General features: G+C 44.0%; 1 protein-coding gene across 2 annotated transcripts; it reads right to left on the reverse strand.

Moving 5' to 3' along the window:
• Positions 1-1,458: 1,458 nt before the first annotated feature.
• On the reverse strand, positions 1,459-16,651 carry ppp4r2b (protein phosphatase 4, regulatory subunit 2b). Of its 2 annotated transcripts, none has more exons than XM_061786530.1 (9): positions 16,499-16,651; positions 15,815-15,896; positions 15,553-15,723; positions 10,238-10,331; positions 10,122-10,159; positions 9,963-10,037; positions 9,700-9,846; positions 9,327-9,628; positions 1,459-2,950 (listed from the first exon to the last, which is right to left on the reverse strand). In XM_061786530.1, exons 1-9 carry the CDS (start codon positions 16,530-16,532, stop codon positions 2,562-2,564), a joined length of 1,332 nt encoding a protein of 443 aa, XP_061642514.1. In that variant the 5' UTR covers positions 16,533-16,651; the 3' UTR covers positions 1,459-2,561. The 2 variants fall into 2 exon arrangements, with proteins under 2 accessions (XP_061642514.1, XP_061642515.1); XM_061786531.1 differs by lacking the exon at positions 16,499-16,651 and adding an exon at positions 16,000-16,460.
• Positions 16,652-18,470: the final 1,819 nt, after the last annotated feature.

An 18,470-nucleotide genomic window follows, 5' to 3' on the forward strand; every position in this document is an offset into this window, starting at 1 on the left:
ATTTAACAACGTACTCACGTTATTTTTTTATCTTTGATCTTCTGCAAGCGTTATTGCACTCAGTCAAATGGTGACTTGTAGAGACGCTTCTCCCGGCTCATTAATCCATTGCTCGAGTTGTTCTTCCAACTCGGGCCACCTCCCCTCGTTTCCGCGGAAACTCAGCTTCGTCTTCTTGACTTGGCGAAGCTCGTTTTCCTGCTTCCTCCACTTGCAAACCATGGATTCGTTGATCTTGAATAATCTCGCGGCTGCTCGATTCCCATGTTCCTCCGCGTAACTGACAGCTTGCAGCTTAAACTGTGCTTTGTAAGCGTGTCTCTTTGTAGGCGCCATTTTCGAAGGTCTTCAGCCAAACCGATGTTTTGCAAAATGCACACCCCGCATGCATACCTACTGGGGGAGTGGCTTTAGGGTCCTCCTTCCCGTCCGCATGCTGTCCTCAGCCACATCCTCTTTTCCTCTGTATAAGCAGCGTGTCGGCAGGAAATGCTCCCAGTCATTCAAGCGGTCAAAAAGTCACAAAATAAAAAAAAAAGTCAAGCGGAGCGCTCATCACTCAACAACATTTATAGATGTTGGAACTCAGTGCACACATAAGGCGCACCGCATTATAAGGCGCCCCGTCCATTTTGGAGAAAATGTAAGACTTTTAAGTGCACCTTATGGTCGTGAAAATCCATCCATCCATCCATTTTCTGAGCCGCTTCTCCTCACTAGGGTCGCGGGCGTGCTGGAGCCTATCCCAGCTGTCATCGGGCAGGAGGCGGGGTACACCCTGAACTGGTTGCCAGCCAATCGCAGGGCACATCGAAACAAACAACCATTCGCACTCACAGTCATGCCTACGGGCAATTTAGAGTCTCCAATTAATGCATGTTTTTGGGATGTGGGAGGAAACCGGAGTGCCCGAAGAAAACCCACGCAGGCACGGGGAGAACATGCAAACTCCACACCGGCGGGGACGGGGATTGAACCCCGCACCTCAGAACTGTGAGGCTGACGCTCTATCCAGTCGGCCACCGTGCCGCCTGGTCGTGAAAATACGGTACTTTATTTCTCGACTGTTCTGGAATTTCTTTGAATCGTGTCATTTTAATGCAGCATGCAGACAGTCTCCACCATAAAATCTACAGAGATCCTGGGGCATTTGCTTCGTTCAGTACGCAAGAAGATGGGAGATGCTGCAGCAGGATGATCCATAGCTGCTTCACCATGACGCCTGCTCACAATACCACGAGCACCCAACAGTTCCTTGCCGAGAGGAACATCGCCATGCTGGAGCGACCTCCCTACTCACCTAAACCTGGCTAATTTTTCTTCTTTCCGAAGCTCAAGGGGGTCATCGAGGGGACCCGGTTTAAATATGTGTACGACATTAAGAGGGTTTTAAGAGACTACGAACATGAAGCAAAGACTAAAATGACATGATTAATATAAGTTGAACCAACACGCATAAAAATGTTAACATTTATTGCTGTTTCTGAATACCCCATTTGAAAGCAAAAGCATTCAGAATATACACAGAAATTACACAATTATATATGGTTTCACAAAGGCAGTGAACACATACTGTATTACAATCTACAAAAATCTACAGAAATTTAAAATCCTAAATATCAAAAAGTATAGCTGCAGAAATAGGTGGAGAACTGCAACCAGAGACTGCTCTGAAGTCAGTCAGTGAAACGAAAGTGACATCACAATACAAAGAAAGCGGACGTCATCTTTGTACTAACCGCTGGTTTTGGAAACTACAACCGGCAGACAACAAAACAAACTCCAAAAACAACCAAGAGAACTGAAATTATCATATAAATAATGGTGACTTTATGCATCCACAATATGCTATTTTTCAGAGAACGCCTCTGCATTGTAGCATGTGATCGTATAGTCCCGTGGGATTGGTAGTGTATCATGCAAAAACTAGGTTTCAATCATGGGATACATCGTGGAGATCTCCATCCTTGTGAAAGGGGCTAAGTGAATTTAAAAAAACACGTTCCTTTCCTGCAGCCTGGTGGCCAAACAGGATAAATGGTGGTAGGGGATTGGGGCTCAGGTCAATGCACAACTCCAGCACCTTCAAAGTGTGCTTCAGAAAGAAAAACACAGCTGACTCCTATAGTCTGTTGCTTGTACCCAATTGGGCTTCAAGGAGACACAGCATACCAATCCTTTCTTAAATGGAATGAGTGGCATTAAAAAAATAAAAGAAAATGACCATCACAGCCCACCAAAAAGCTCCAACTGACACACACAAAAAACTCCAGCTGTGAAAGGTTGCTTGAAACCAACTCTTTAGCAAAAAAAAAAAAAAAAAAAAAAAAAAAAAAAAAAAAAAAAATCAAAATTCCAGTAAAAAAAGAAAGAAAAAAATGTTCATACTAAATAATTGTTTGCTCACATCAATGCCAGGTAGCCATTTTGGAGGGGCGTCCAAAAGTGGACGAGGTGTTTGTGTATGAGGTGACGTTATCCCCATTCCAGTGACAGTCAAGCTGGATTCAAGGACAAGCTGGTTTGTGGTGTCACATGACCGCAGAGTGGGGGCTTTCAGTCTAGTCCTGTTCCATGGGCTCATCTGGTGTTCCCATGTCCACACTGGAACTTTCCATGGCGCCCTCTGTAGGTGGCTCATTCGTACTACTGGATGGAGTGGGTGAAATGTCATCTCTGGCCACTTCTACACTCTCGTCTATGCTACAACTGCTACTATTGCTGCTGCTGCTGCTGCTACTACTACTACTGCTGCTGACTGGGTCACTGTGACTCTCCTCACTGTCTGCACCGGTCTCTGGGCTTCTGGTGACACAAGCAGGTGACGGGTGCTCTGTCTGATCCATGTCACTGGCGTCATGCTGCGATCCGCACAGCACCTCCCTTTCGGCCTGTTCATCATCAAGGCCCGAGTCTGGACATGCTTCAGCCTGAGTGCTGCTTGTTGGCTCTGTAACACAGTGGGACAATGTGTACTTTTCAGTCCTTAAAACAGTTCAAAATGAGAAACATTACAAAAGAAACGGAAAAAAAAAAAATAAGTCACCATCCTATGTCAGCCCTGATTTTGACTAACATGATTATCCTGTACACACACACAAACCAACAGAAAAGACTACAAACAACACAACTTCCAACACAATCTGAACAATAGTAGGGACATCCCGATGCGATCACATGGTCGAAAATTGGGGTCGATCACGTGACTTTCAGCTGATCAAGATTGGGTGAAAAAGATTGGTGTTATCAATTTTCTGGCATTTTAAAGGTTACTAAGTAACAGAATAATCCAAAAGTCTTTGTTTTAGTGCCGGTAGAGTTACTAACAGAGAGACACGCAGTGTGTGAGAGCATGCGCATATGCACACTCTCTCCCCTCTGCAGGTGGGGTCTTTGTCACCCAAAGTACTTGAGATTAACAAAGAAATGCTTTCACACTGGTTAATACAAGAAGACACAATGTTATATTACATTCTGATTTAACGCAGGGCTGCCAACCTATGAAAATTCACTTGCAGAAGAATTTGTCCAACTTCGTCTGACTTTCCATATTTTCAAAATGCAGTCAAGACCATTTCCGACAGTCATAACCATAATTGTTAATAAATTATGGCTTCAATATTTGTCATTGTAATGTTTTTATTCCATCAACCTTGTAATGCTGGAGCCAAGTACCATCATATGTGATTTCGACATTCCACCAAAATGGATTAATTCACCTTTGGCAATTCTGTATTCAATCCTGGTAACAAAAAAAAAAAAAACAGAACTGCAGGCCTCCCTTGCCGATTACAGCAGATTATTCAGATCTGAATTGGATAGTTTATGTATAAACAAACGTTTTGGTTTTTATTTTGTGAAATGTATTTGTACGTGTTCAAGAAGTACATGTAAGAAAAAATAATTTAATTACGTCTTCTCTTGCTTGCTATTAATATTACATTAATATTTCCTATAGCCACAATTGCTGCTGAAATGATGCAAATTTCCCCAGTGTGGGAGTAATAAAGGTTATCTTATATTACAAATATTTACTTATAATAATAATGTACTTTTAACCTGCCCACATTCTGAAGTGACGGGTGCAGTGACGTACTTATTAATTTAAACACTGTGTGGACGTGTATTATTTTAGATTTTTATGTCTAAACACGTATTAATCTGCCTGTTATTTTGTTGTTCAAAGTTGGTTACTCCCTGCAAAAACGCGGTTCCAGCCAGACCTAGACTCAGATTCCATAAATTAAGTAAAGCAACCTGCAAATTACATAAATATAAAAAGAAACGGTACTTTCAGATGAAATTTGGGGAGGCTAAGAACAACACTAAAATGATTTGGAAAACTTTCAACAAGCTAGCTGGGCATGACAAGTCTACACCTGCAGACACCAAATATATCCATGGGCGTATAACTAAACCAGAAGACATTGATAATTATTTCAATAATTATTAGAGAGTCTGCCAATCCAGAGGCACTGTCCCTGATGTCCATGTGATGTTGCAACCAGGACAGCCCCACAACATTCACAGCCTTTAGGAACTTGGGGCGACTCTCATCCACCGAGGAGCTTTTTAACCACCTTGGTGACCTCACCCCAGAGATAGAAGAGCCCGTCTCATAGATCCCAGACTCTGCTTCCTCATGGGAAGAATGTCGGTAGAATTGAGGTTTTCGAAGTATTCTCCTCACCGACTCACAACGTCCCAAGTCGAGGTCAGCAGCGCCCCATCCACACTATACACAGTGTTGATGGTGCATTACTTCCCCCTCCTGAGACACCGGATGGTGGACCAGAATTTCCTTGAAGCCATCCGGAAATCATTCTCCATGGCCTCACCAAACTCCTCCCATGCCTGAGGTTTTGCCTCAGCGACCACCAAAGCTGCATTCTGCTTGGGCAACTGGTACCCATCAGTTGCCTAAGGAGTCCCACAGACCAAAAAGGGCCGATAGGACTCCTTCTTCAGCTTAATGGCATCCCTCACCGCTAGTGTCCACCAACAGGTTCGGAGATTGCTGCCACGACAGGCACCAACCACCTTACGGCAACAAGGATACCCACACCTGCTCGGTGCCTTTCACCATGGGCAACTTTATAGTGGAAGAGATTCCAACACCTCTCGAGAGGACTGATACCAGAGCCCAAGCTGTGTGTGGAGGCGAGCCAGACTATGTCTGGTCGGAACTTCTCAACCTCACAAACAAGCTCAGGCTCCTTCCTTGCCAGAGGTGACGCTCCATGTCCCTAGAGCCAGCTTCTGTAGCCGGGGATAGGACCTCCAAGGTCCCGGCATTCGTCCACCGCACAGGTCACACTGCAACCAACCCCTTCGGCCCCTCCCACTGGTAGTGAGCCCATGAGAAGGGGGACCCATGTTACCCTTTCCCTTTGTCACTTATTTAATAAGTGTTTATTGTGCTGTGTTTTTCCTTCTCAGTGGAAAACATAACAAATAATTCCTATTCCTAAAAAAAGGCTTGGCAGACTGGGGTGGTTGTCCCCCTTTTTAAGAAGGGCGACCAAAGGGTGTGTTCCAACTACTGGGGGATCACCCTCCTCAGCCTCCCTGGTAAGGTCTATTCAGGGGTGCTGGAGAGGAGGGTCCGCCGGGAAGTCGAATCTCAGATTCAAGATGAGCAGTGTTGGTTTTTCGTCCTGGCCGTGGAACAGTGGACCAGCTCTACACCCTTGGCAGGGTCCTCAAGGGTACATGGGCGTTCGCCCAACCAGTCTACATGTGTTTTGTGGACTTGGAGAAGGCGTTCGACCGTGTCCCTCGGGGAGTCCTGTGGAGGGTGCTTCGGGAGTATGGTGTATCGAACCCCGATACGGGCTGTTCGGTCCCTGTACGACGAGTGTCAGAGTTTGGTCCGCATTGCCGGCAGTAAGTCGAACTCGTTTCTGGTGGGGGTTGGACTCTGCGAAGGCTGCCCTTTATCACGATTATGTTAATTACTTTTATACACGGAATTTTTAGGCATCGCAGAGGCGTAGACGGGGTCCGGTTTGGTGGGTTCAGTATTGCATCTCTGCTTTTTGCAGATGATGTGATTCTGTTGGCTGCATCAAGCCGTGACCTCCAACTCTCATTGGAGCGGTTCGCATCAGAGAGTGAAGCGGCTGGGATGACAAATCAGCACCTCCAAAGCTGAGACCATGGTCCTCAGTTGGAAAAGGGTGGAGGTCAAGGTCGGGGATGAGATGCTGCCCCAAGTGGAAGAGTTCAAGTATCTTGGGGTCTTGTTCACAAGTGAGGGAAGAATGGAACGAGAGATCGACAGGGGGATCGGTGCAGCGCCTGCAGTGATGCGGACTTTGTATCGGTCCGCTGTGGTAAAGAAGGAACTAAGCCGAAAGGCGAAGCTCTCAATTTAACTGTGGGTCATGACCGAAAGAACAAGATCCCGAATACAAGCGGCCAAAATTAGTTTCCTCCGCAGGGTGTCCAGGCTCTCCCTGAGAGATGGGGTGAGAAGCTCGGTCATCCGGGAGGGGCTCAGAGTAGAGCCATTGCTCCACTGCATTGAGAGGAGACAGATGAGGTTGCTGGGGCATCTGATTAGGATGCCTCGTGGGCGCCTCCCTGGTGAGGTAGTGTTCCGGGCACGTCCAACCGGGAGGAGACCCCAGGGATGACCCAGGACACGCTGGAGAGACTATGTCTCCCGGCTTGCCTCGGGATCCCCCCGGGAGAGCTGCATAAAGTGGCTGGGGAGAGGGAACTCTGGGAGTCCCTGCTAAAGAAACTGCTCCCGCAACCTGACCTCGGATAAGCTGAGGAAAATGGATGAATAAAAAGGCTCCATTAAATGGGGTTAATAGTTGTCCCATCTGTATTTTATCTGTTTTAGGAAAAATGTTGGAAACAATCGTATGTGAGCAGATTCAGAATTATTTTTGTTAAATTTGGCTTGCTCCCTAAATTTCAGCATGCAAGGTCATTCCATTGCCACTGCACTGGTTCATATTGTAGTCAACTGGTATTAAAATGTGGATAAAGGTAGCTTAGTGGGGGCGATATTTTTAGACTTCAGTGCTGCATTTGATTTGATAGACCATGAATTTCTAATTGCAAAATTGAGGTGTTATGGATTATCAAGTCGGTCCCTGTGTTTGATAAAGGATTACTTAACTTTTTTTTTTTTGTCCTGTACGGCTGTTATGTCAAGCAGAATGGAGGATCTGTATCCCTTTTAGGCCGGAGCAGTTTTACTGGGTCACAGTGGAGTTTTTAAGCTGCCGCTGTGGTTTCTTAGTATTATAATGGATGTTTATTAAGAATCAGACTCAATCAGTCGAACAGAACAACCTTTCTAGAGAGGAGAGAGAAACGAAGACAAAAGACAAAGCACTAATTGTAAACAGGATGAGAAAAGTAAATCATTTCATATCTACAACAATGAAACATTAGATATGAGTGTTGTATGGGGGGCGGCACGGTGGACGACTGGTTAGAGCGTCTGCCTAGCAGTTCTGAGGACCGGGGTTCAATCCCCGGCCCCACCTTTGTGGAGTTTGCATGTTCTCCCCGTGCCTGCGTGGGTTTTCTCTGGGCACTCCGGTTTCCTCCCACATCCCAAAAACATGCATGCAGGTTAATTGAAGACTCTAAATTGCCCGTAGGTGTGAATGTGAGTGCGAATAGTTGTTTGTTTCTATGTGCCCTGCGATTGGCTGGGAACCATTTCAGGGTGTACCCCGCCTCCTGCCCGATGATAGCTGGGATAGGCTCCAGCACTCCCGTGATCCTAGTGAGGAGAAGCGGCTCAGAAAATGGATGGATGGATGGATTTTGTATGGGGCTGTAGTGCTACACCCTGTGAGGGAAGGACAAGACAAGATAGAACAGGACAAGGACAGGAGAAGAAGCATGCAGGACAAGGGTCGTGAACCGGCTATAAAACTGAAGTGTGGTGGGATTGACTATGTAAATTATAAGCGTCTATAGGACGAGAGTGTGAGTGAGGGGATACCCAAGCAATTCACATATTCATGAGTTATTTGTCGCAATAAGTGAGTGGCCCCACACCCAGCGAAAGAGTCCCAGGGGTGTGTGCCTGCGGACACATGCAAGTGAATTGACACCGTTTTGCATGCACAAAGACTGACAGAAGTTGCTGTGACACATGAAAGCCCACATGGAGTTTGCTTAAAAAAATAAAAACACCTGAAGGAGTGATGGTGAGAAATACTGTAAGATTCTCTGGTCTGATGAGACCAAGATAGAACTTTTTGGCCTTAATTCTAAGCGGTATGTGTGGAGAAAACCAGGCACTGCTCATCACCTGTCCAATACAGTCCCAACAGTGAAGCATGGTGGTGGCAGCATCATGCTGTGGGGGTGTTTTTCAGCTGCAGGGACAGGATGACTGGTTGCAATCAAAGGAAAAATGAATGTGGCCAAGTACAGGGATATCCTGGATGAAAAGCAGGACCTCAGACTGGGCCAAAGGTTACCCTTCCAACAAGACAGTGACCTTAACCACACAACTAAAAGAACGAAGGGGTGGCTTCAGAACAACTCCGTGACTGTTCTTGAATGGCCCAGCCAAAGCCCTGATTTAAACCCAATTGAGCATCTCTGGAGAAACCTGAAAATGGCTGGCCACTAACGTTCAACATCCAACCTGACAGAACTGGACAGGATCTGCAAGGAGGAATGGGAGAGCATCCCCAAATACAAAACTTGTTGCATCATCCCCAAAAAGACTTGTGGCTATATTTGCTCAAAAGAGTGCTGCCACTAAATACTGAGCAAAGGGTCTGAATACTTATTGCTTTGATATTTCAGTTTTTCTTTTTTAATAAATCTGCAAAAATTTCAACAATTAAGTTTTTTTTCTGTCAATCTGGGGTGCTGTGTGTACATTAATGAGGAAAAAAATGAACTTAAATGATTTTAGCAAATGGCTGCAATATAACAAAGACTGAAAAATTTAAGGGGGTCTGAATACTTTCCATACCCACTGTACATACAGTAATTAATATATCCACCTTTTGTGACATATTTATTTGTTGGTGTGCCGTGATATTTTTCAATTGTAAAACATGTGCCTTGGCTCCATAAAGGTTGGAAATCACCGCCTTATACTCAAAACACTAAATCCTAGATTGTGAAAGTAATTGGCTTACTCACACTCTCATCACCACTGATTTAAAGATAAAACCAAAAACTGTGTAGAGCCATTTTCTACTTACAATACAGTGGAAACCTTCAAAGTCGAACACTAGCCATAAGCTGGTCAACCTGAGTTTTTGTGAAATATTTGGTCTACCTCCAAACCTTATGACCAAGTACCATGTCAAAATCAATAAAACACAAACCTTGGTCTTCAACAGCTGTAGCAGTGCAAGAGGCCTCATCCTTGAAACTGACTCTCTCTTCTTCCTCTTGGACAATGGCTTCTGCTTCTTTTGAGAGGCAAGTGGCATTTAAAGGCTTTGGCGTTTCTACTTCCCGCTCGTCTTCCTCTTCTTCTTCATCCTCTTCATCTTCCTCATCATCATCATCCTTGCCAAACTTAAGTCTCTTCACCTCCTGCTGCTCAGATTCCATGTCCTCTTCTGTGTCTGAGTGTTTGTTCTTTATCGCGCTCCCCAGGCTATCTCCCGAGGCTGAAACCTCACTGAAACAAAAGGTCATTGTGAGTTCATTCTTTCAAAGCAAGGAGAATGTATTCCACGCATTCCAACATACCTTCCGGATACATCTTTAACACCTTCTTGGTCTGTTTTGAGGTCTTTGTTTTCAGTGCTGTCAGGTAGTCCATTAGCTGCAAGGGAGTTGGCTAGAGATAATTTTGGTCGGTTGAGTGGCCGTGGAGTTCCCGGACCATTCACTTTTCTAAAAAAAAAAAAAAAAAAAAAAAAAAAAAAAACTTTTTTTTAATAACAAACGCCATACCATTCACATTTTGATATGTTAAAACAGTGGCAACTATAATGGACTCAAACCACAACCTCTCTGTGAAGGAAGAGGAGTTCCCCGGTAGCATTACTCCATTCATTCTATTGACAGCGCTGCATCCATTTTTCCTGCAATTAGAAGGGCAATGCTAAATTCACAACAAGGTTAGGTTTCACAACCTTTGTATTAGCTGTTTTGATGACTTTTCTTACTCTGACGTTGGATGAACACAGCTCACCACCATTACGTTCTAGATGAAAATAAATTAAATTAGTTAGATCCAGTTTCCAATTAAGGGGCAAAAATATTTTACATGCTTATCACTGACCTTTTCCACACCTCGAAGAAATTTATCTATCCCTGTGTAGTACCTCTTGGGTTCTGTAAGTAACTCACATAAGCGCTGTATAGTGAAAGGAATTCTGAAAGAAGGAAGAGCAGATGACAACCTTCATGTGCACTTCTTGAGTCATTAAAGCTGCCTGTACAAAAGCACATCATATAGTGTGCAGCAGTTCATAAATACAACCCCAATTCCAATGAAGTTGGGACATTGTGTTAAATAAAAACAGAATACAATGATTTGCAAATGTTCGACCTATATTTAATTTAATACACTACAAAGACAAGATATTTAATGTTCAAACTGATAAACGTTATTGTTTTCAGCAAATAATCATTAACTTGGAATTTTATGGCTGCAACACGTTCCAAAAAAGCTGGGACAGGGTCATGTTTACAACTGTGTTACATCACCTTTTCTTTTAACAACATTCAATAACCGTTTGGGAACTGAGGACACTAATTGTTGAAGCTTTGTAAGTGGAATTCTTTCCCATTTATGCTTGATGTACAGCTTCAGCTGTTCAAAAATCTGGGGTCTCTGTTGTTGTATTTTACGCTTAATTAAATAATGCGCCACACATTTTCAATAGGAGACAGGTCTGGACTGCAGGCAGGCCAGTCTAGTACCCGCACTCTTTTACTGCGAAGCCACGCTGTTGTAACACGTGCAGAATGTGGTTTGGCATTGTCTTGCTAAAATAAGCAGCGGCGTCCATGAAAAAGACGTTGCTTGGATGGCAGCATGTTTCTTCCAAAACCTGTATGTACCTTTCAGCATTAATGGTGCCTTTACAGATGTGTAAGTTACCCATACCATCACAGATGCTGTCTTTTGAACTTTGCGTCCATAACAGTCGGATGGTTCTTTTCCTCTTTGGCCCGGAGGACACGACGTCCACAATTTTCAAAATAAATTTGAAATCTGGACTCGTCGGACCACAGAACACTTTTCCACTTTGCATCAGTCCATCTTAGATGAGCTCGGGCCCAGAGAAGCCGGCGTCGTTTCTGGGCGTTGTTGATAAATGGCTTTTGCTTTGCATAGTAGAGTTTCAAGTTGCACTTACGGATGTAGCGCCAAACTGTGTTTACTGACATTGGTTTTCTGAAGTGTTCCAGAGCCCATGTGGTGATATCCTTTACACATTGTCGGTTTTTGATGCAGTGCCGCCTGAGGGATTGAAGTTCATGGGCATTCAATGTTGATTTTCAGCCTTGCCGCTTACATGCAGTGATTTCTCCAGATTCTCTGAACCTTTTGATGATGATATGGACCGTAGATGATGAAATCCCTAAATTCCTTGCAATTGTATGTTGAGGAGCATTGTCCTGAAACTGTTCGACTATTTTATCACGCACTTGTTCACAAAGAGGCGAACCTCGCCCCATCTTTGCTAGTGAATTACTGGGTATAAAAGGAGCTTCCCTGAATTGCTCAATCATGGCACCAACCTGTTCCCAATTAGCCTGTTCACCTGTGGGATGTTCCAAACAGGTGTTTGATGAGGATTCCTCAACTTTCTCAGTCTTTTTTGCCACCTTTCCCAGCTTTTTTGGAACGTGTTGCAGCGATAAAATTCAAGTTAATCATTATTTGCGAAAAACAATCAAGTTGAACCAGTTTGAACATTAAATAGCTTGTCTTTGCAGTGTATTCAATGAATTATAGGTTGAACATGATTTGCAAATCATATATAATTATTAACGAGAACATGAACTATATGCATTGTCAATAAACGCTCATTCCACCCTCACATCACAAGCTCAGCCTCTTCCTACCAATGTTTGTTTGTCTTTGTTTGCGTTTCCCTACATTGCTCCCTTGTAGATTACCCTTGGTAGATCTCATTAAATTTTCTATAGAAATTCACTACCTGTATATGTGTATGTGTGTTTGGGTTCGACAAAAGACCTGTGGTTATCGAGAACTCTTATCTAATTCATGTAGCAACCTTCAGATTACAAGACTGATAAAAGCTTTGTCGTTGCGTTCTCCTAAATTTTATACGTTAAAAGTGGCGTGGTGCCCATTTAAGAGACAGAGTGCTTGATTTATAACGCTGAAAGTTAAAATTACGCTAAACCGGATGTAACACAGGCGTCGCTTCCGGTTTATTCTTTTCTCCTTAATTACGTTTTTATTTAACCCCATATACGCTACAGTCATATACTACAAATGGATTGGCATTGAAGAGTAGATCAATGTATATCAACTAGACTTTACGCCGATCTGATCGGTGTCATCGGTATCGGCCGATAATTAGCATTTTATGCTGATCGGCTTTCGTCATAATTCACCGATCCGATCAATGACATCATCGGCTCCGCACAAGACATTTAACTCCACGTCGCCGTTGGGTATGAATCCAAAAGCTTGTTTATTTTTAGCCTTGTCATGTGTCTTGTGGCGCAGTATTGTAACTATCTGACGGCCAATAAAGTTTTTTTCAATCTTGTCGGTTAAAAAACACATCGGTGTGGGACTATTTTGCAGTGTCTCATAAACAACACGCAAGTTATTTGCAGTCTGTGCACAACTGAAGTACGTTGTGTGGAACGTCATCTAAATGCTTCAACACAAATTTGATCGGGCACCTGAAGAATGTACACGAGGAGGAGCGTTCAAGGAACGCAGCATGGAAACAAAAAATAATAATAAAAAATGGAAAAGTCAAACAGATGCAAACTCTGGACAACACCCGTCCATATCGCTGGGACAGTGAGAAAGTTGGAGTAAGCATGTCATTAACAGTATTTATTTAAGAAATTTAATTGCAATAAAGTAATTTAATTACAGTAAGTTAGCACCCATTATTTATGTCATGTTGTAATGTTTATCCGACCTAAACTTATGTCAGTGGCCAATCCTTGACTGCCCCCTAGAGGTCATTGATGTTTTAACTTTTGTCTGAAATGCTAGAGAATTTTGAGCTTGGATGGGCTCCAGCACACTCGCGACCCTAGCAAGGATAAGTGGTACAGAGGATGGATGGATGGATGAGTACTCAGTATACAGTACACAGGTATATACAATAAATGAACAAGTCATGTAAATGGACACATTGCTCCATCTTATGATCGGATCAGTGATCGGTTATCGTTTTTTTAAACTTGCTGATCGGCGCCAAAAATCCTGATCGTGTGAAGCCTAATTTCAACCATACAGAGATTGAGATTCCAGGTTCACCAATTGGCTCAGTGTGATAAGCACATTTTGTTTGATTATTATATTTCAAATTGATCCATTCGCACTCTTTTAAACTTACTTCACTGCGGAGGGATCAGGACCCTGTGTTGGCAGATATTCCAAATCAAGTGACTCGGACTCAGATGAGAAAAAAAATGCATCAGGACATTCCTAGTTATGGATAATGTTTTTGTTAAATGTACCAACCACTTCAATTTTGTAATGCTAGTATTATGCCAAGCTAATTAGCTACAGTGCGCATCAAATGAGTACACCAGCGCTTCCCCACACATACATTTATTTGTGCCAGGTCGCAAATAAAAATTGTACAAAAATTGTGCCTCGAAGTGTTCCTTTTGTGTATCTGCTCATGATCTATCCATCCATCCATCCATCCATCCATTTTCTCCCGCTTATCCGAAGTCGGGTCGCGGGGCAGTAGCTTTAGCAGGGACGCCCAGACTTCCCTCTCCCCAGTCACTTCATCCAGCTCTTCCGGGGGGATCCCGAGCCGTTCCCATGTCAGCCGAAGGATGTAGTCTCTCCAGCGTGTCCTGGGTCGTCCCTGGGTTCTCCTCCCGGTGGGACATGCCCGGAACACCTCACCGGGGAGGCGTCCGGTAGGCATCCGAATCAGATGCCCCGGCCACCTCATCTGGCTCCCTTCAATGTGAAGGAGCAGCGGCTCTACTCTGAGATCCACCCGGATGACCGAGCTTCTCACCCTATCTCTAAGGGAGAGCCCGGACACCCTGCGGAGGAAACTCATTCCGGCCGCTTGTATCCAGGATCTTGTTCTTTCGGTCACAACCCACAGCTCGTGACCATAAGTGAGGATAGGAACGTAGATCGACCCGTAAATCGAGAGCTTCGCCTTTGGGCTTAGCTCCTTCTTTACCACAACGGATCGATATAAAGTCCGCATCACTGCAGACGCTGCACCGATCCGTCTGTCGATCTACCGTTCCATTCTTCCCTCACTCGTGAACAAGACCCCAAGATACTTGAACTCCTCCACTTGGGGCAGGATCTCATCCCTGACTTGGAGAGGGCACGTCACCCTTTTCCGACTGAGGACCATGGTCTCAGATTTGGAGGTGCTGATTCTCATCCCAGCCGCTTCGCACTCGGCTGCGAACTGCTCCAGTGAGAGTTGGAGGTCACGACTTGATGAAGCCAACAGAACCACATCATCAGCAAAAAACAGAGATGCAATACTGAGGCGACCAAACCGGACCCCCTCTACGCCTCGGCTGCGCCTAGAAATTCTGTCCATAAAAGTTATGAATAGAATTGGTAACAAAGGGCAGCCTTGGCGGAGTCCAACCCTAACCAGAAACGAGTCCGACTTACTGCCGGATACGCGGACCAAACTCTGACTCCGGTCGTACAGGGACCGAACAGCCCGTATCAGGGGGTTCGGTACCCCATACTCCCAAAGCACCCTCCACAGGACCCACCAGAGGGACACAGTCGAATGCCTTCTCTAAGTCCACAAAACACATGTAGACTGGTTGGGCGAACACCCATGCTCCCTCAAGGGAATAAATATATAACTACTTGGCAATTGTGAGCAAAAGGTAAATTATACTGCATGTGTGTTTATGTCTTACATTAGTGGCATTAGTAGATTTCAATTTAAACTTGTGAACTGTTCATGCATAACACTGCCTATACATTTAAAGGTATTATAACGCTACAGTTGTTATTTTTACTATAGAAACAAAGAAAAACAAACCATTCTAAATATAAATGATGGAATGGTGAATGTTAAATTTAGTTTGATAAGTCAACCAATTCAAAAAGTTGACAAGCTGTAATAGTAACTGTAATAGCCACCCGTTTGTAAATTCTGGCAAAAACAGATTTCAGTACGTGTGAATACCATTTTTATATACCCCACATGGAGAATTACAAGTTGCATAATGAATTAATCAGACATTAACATGGCACAACAAATAGGACAGCTTCACAATCATGAACACATCTACTACAATACCTAAATGCATAAACCTTAACATTTAGGTAGCAGTTAATACAAGCGGAAGAGTGTGTCCATTAACCTTTCGACCAAAAATATTCCTCAAATTATTAATTAAAAGGCTACCTACCCATTATATCCTTCAACAATCTTCAGGATTCTCTCTTTCATATCTTCAAATGGAATGGACTCCACATTGGGATTGGCAGGGCCTCTTTGCTCAGGAGCTGTGGCTCTGAAATCATCCATTACCTTTTCCAATTTAAAAAGAAAGTAGGTCTTAAACTGAGACCATTGGACCCTATAGGAAATGTAAAATAGTACTTTTAGACACAGGTGCCAAAGTATAATGAGCATGTTGCATTACAGGGATCATTATAATGTTCCTTTACATGGTTTCTCCAGTCTTGGCGATATGACATAAAAACTGCTCCAGTACAGGACATGGCTCCCTTTTTGTTTTCTTCTCAAAGTCTGGAGGAAATACAGTGACAATTGAGTAAATTAGCGTACATGTACGTCACAAAACAGCCGAGGGAAAATGTCCTTCAATAGCCGGGGAGAATGAACTTATTACCTAACAGCATCCATACGTAATACCAACAGTATTCTCTCGTTTTAACAAGGTAACTGTAACTGCTTGTGTCAAAATTCAATTGCTTCCTTAAATGGTGGTAATGTACATACTGTAGTCGGTTAATGAATCATACAATTCAAGCTAGCTCAGTAGCTGAAGTTGAACGCTCATTAGCCGTCGACACTGTTGAATAACTTCAACTTGGCTTCTTCTTTGTGTTATTTTTAAGCGAACAACTTTTCACATACCACTAAAAAAACATTCGATCTTATGGGTAAACGAAACAAAAACATAACAGCGAGCTTTCCTGCTTATTCGCCAGAGAGCAGACCATTTCCGTGGAACAGTAAGCTAGTGACGAGCAGCAGCTAGTCGACGACATTAGCCTGTGCGCTCCAATCACTTTGTCGTTCAACAATGTGAAAATCACACGACCACAGTCTACACAAATAGGGAAGTACTGATGATTACTAAATAATCCTAAATCAACTGAATAAACCTCTGAGCGCCTCTTGAAGTGAGTCAATTTCCATCACGCCGCTGCCCTCTGTCAGCCCAGTGGATGTGATAAGGAGACTGGCAGCTAGCTGCTAGTGCTAAGCTAACATCTGTAGCAGGCAAGGAAAAGGAGGAGGGAGCATATTAATATGGCGCCGTGAGGTCACTGCCTGTAAAGCACACGGTGAAAGGCAACAGGACCACAACAAAAAAAAGAGTGCAGCCGTGCTCATGTACATAATATAATTAACATGTATCAATCTATTAAGAAGGTAATTCCATAATTTATACAAATTCATCAAATTAATTGCCTACATTTACAAAACGTTTGGCTACATGCATGGTATTCCGTAAACTAACTAACTACATTTAAAACCCTCAGTGTACGAGTCATTTTCAATTTTAACCCATCAATCTATCCATTTTCTATACTGCTTTACCTCATTTAGAGTCGCAGGCGGTGCTGGAGCCTATCCCAGCTTCCGTACACCCTGGATTGGACGCTGGGCACACATAGACAAACATAGACTCACTCCTAAAGACAATTTCGTCTTCAAATAACCGAACATGCATGTTTTTGGAATGTGGGGGGGAAACAACAGAGTACTCGAGGAAACCCCACACAAGCCCGGGGAGAACATGCAAACTCCACACAGAAAGGCCGTCATCTGAATTCAAACCCACAACCACTGAACTGTGAGGCAGATGTGTTAACCAGTCATCATATTCCGCCTCCATTATAGCCCTTCCTTCTTAACTGTGAAAGCAGTGCAAAGCATCCCAGCAGTGTCATCCTCAAATGTGTTTGAGTTGGAGTTAGGACGCAAACAGGCATCTCTCTAGCAACCAGCAATCCTTTGGTCCCCAACCCACTTAAAAGGGACATATGAAAAATTTACGTTTTAATTGCTTGTATGCAGATAGTTAGGTATATAGAGTGCTTGGCCATCTATCAAGTGTTAAAGCCACCGTGATATGGACCAATCTGTTTTCCATATTTAAACTGGGTAAGATGGCGGCAGGGTGGCCGACTGGTTAGAGCGTCAGCCTCACAGTTCTGAGGACCCGGGTTCAATCCCGGCCCCGCCTGTGTGGAGTTTGCATGTTCTCCCCATGCCTGCGTGGGTTTTCTCCGGGCACTCCGGTTTCCACCCACATCCCAAAAACATGCATTGATTGGAGACTCTAAATTGCCCGTAGGCATGACTGTGACTGTGAGTGCGAATGGTTGTTTGTTTCTATGTGCCCTGCGATTGGCTGGCAACCAGTTCAGGGTGTACCCCGCCTCCTGCCCGATGACAGCTGGGATAGGCTCCAGCACGCCCGCGACCCTAGTGAGGAGAAGCGGCTCAGAAAATGGATGGATGGATGGATGATTGGAGACTCTAAATTGCCCGTAGGCATGACTGTGACTGTGAGTGCGAATGGTTGTTTGTTTCTATGTGCCCTGCGATTGGCTGGCAACCAGTTCAGGGTGTACCCCGCCTCCTGCCCGATGACAGCTGGGATAGGCTCCAGCACGGCCGCGACCCTAGTGAGGAGAAGCGGCTCAGAAAATGGATGGATGGAAGATGGCGGCACGGTGGACGACTGATTAGCACATCTGCCTCACAGTTCTGGGGACCCGGGTTCAAATCCGGCCTCGCCTGTGTGGAGTGAGCCTAGTGAGGATAAGCAGTGTGGAAATGAATGAATGAAAATTGGGTGATTTGAGCGATCCAGTCAGAGCAAAGCTCATACACATTAATTAATAATGAGAAATCTGACCGTCTCAAATGCCATTCAGAAAAAACAACTAGAATAGCTTGAAAAAAGGACATTTTGGGCACTTCCAACCCAAATTATCTTGAAAACCCGATAGAAGGACATCAAAGATGATAGAAATAATAAAATTAAAAAAATGGGAGGGTACCTTAAAAAAAATAATCATGATTAAATAATCATGAGTTGAATATAATTGTTGAATCCAATAA

The sequence above is a fragment of the Phyllopteryx taeniolatus genome, chromosome 9 (assembly GCF_024500385.1).
Source record: "Phyllopteryx taeniolatus isolate TA_2022b chromosome 9, UOR_Ptae_1.2, whole genome shotgun sequence".
In the NCBI taxonomy this organism is placed as follows: Eukaryota; Metazoa; Chordata; class Actinopteri; order Syngnathiformes; family Syngnathidae; genus Phyllopteryx; species Phyllopteryx taeniolatus.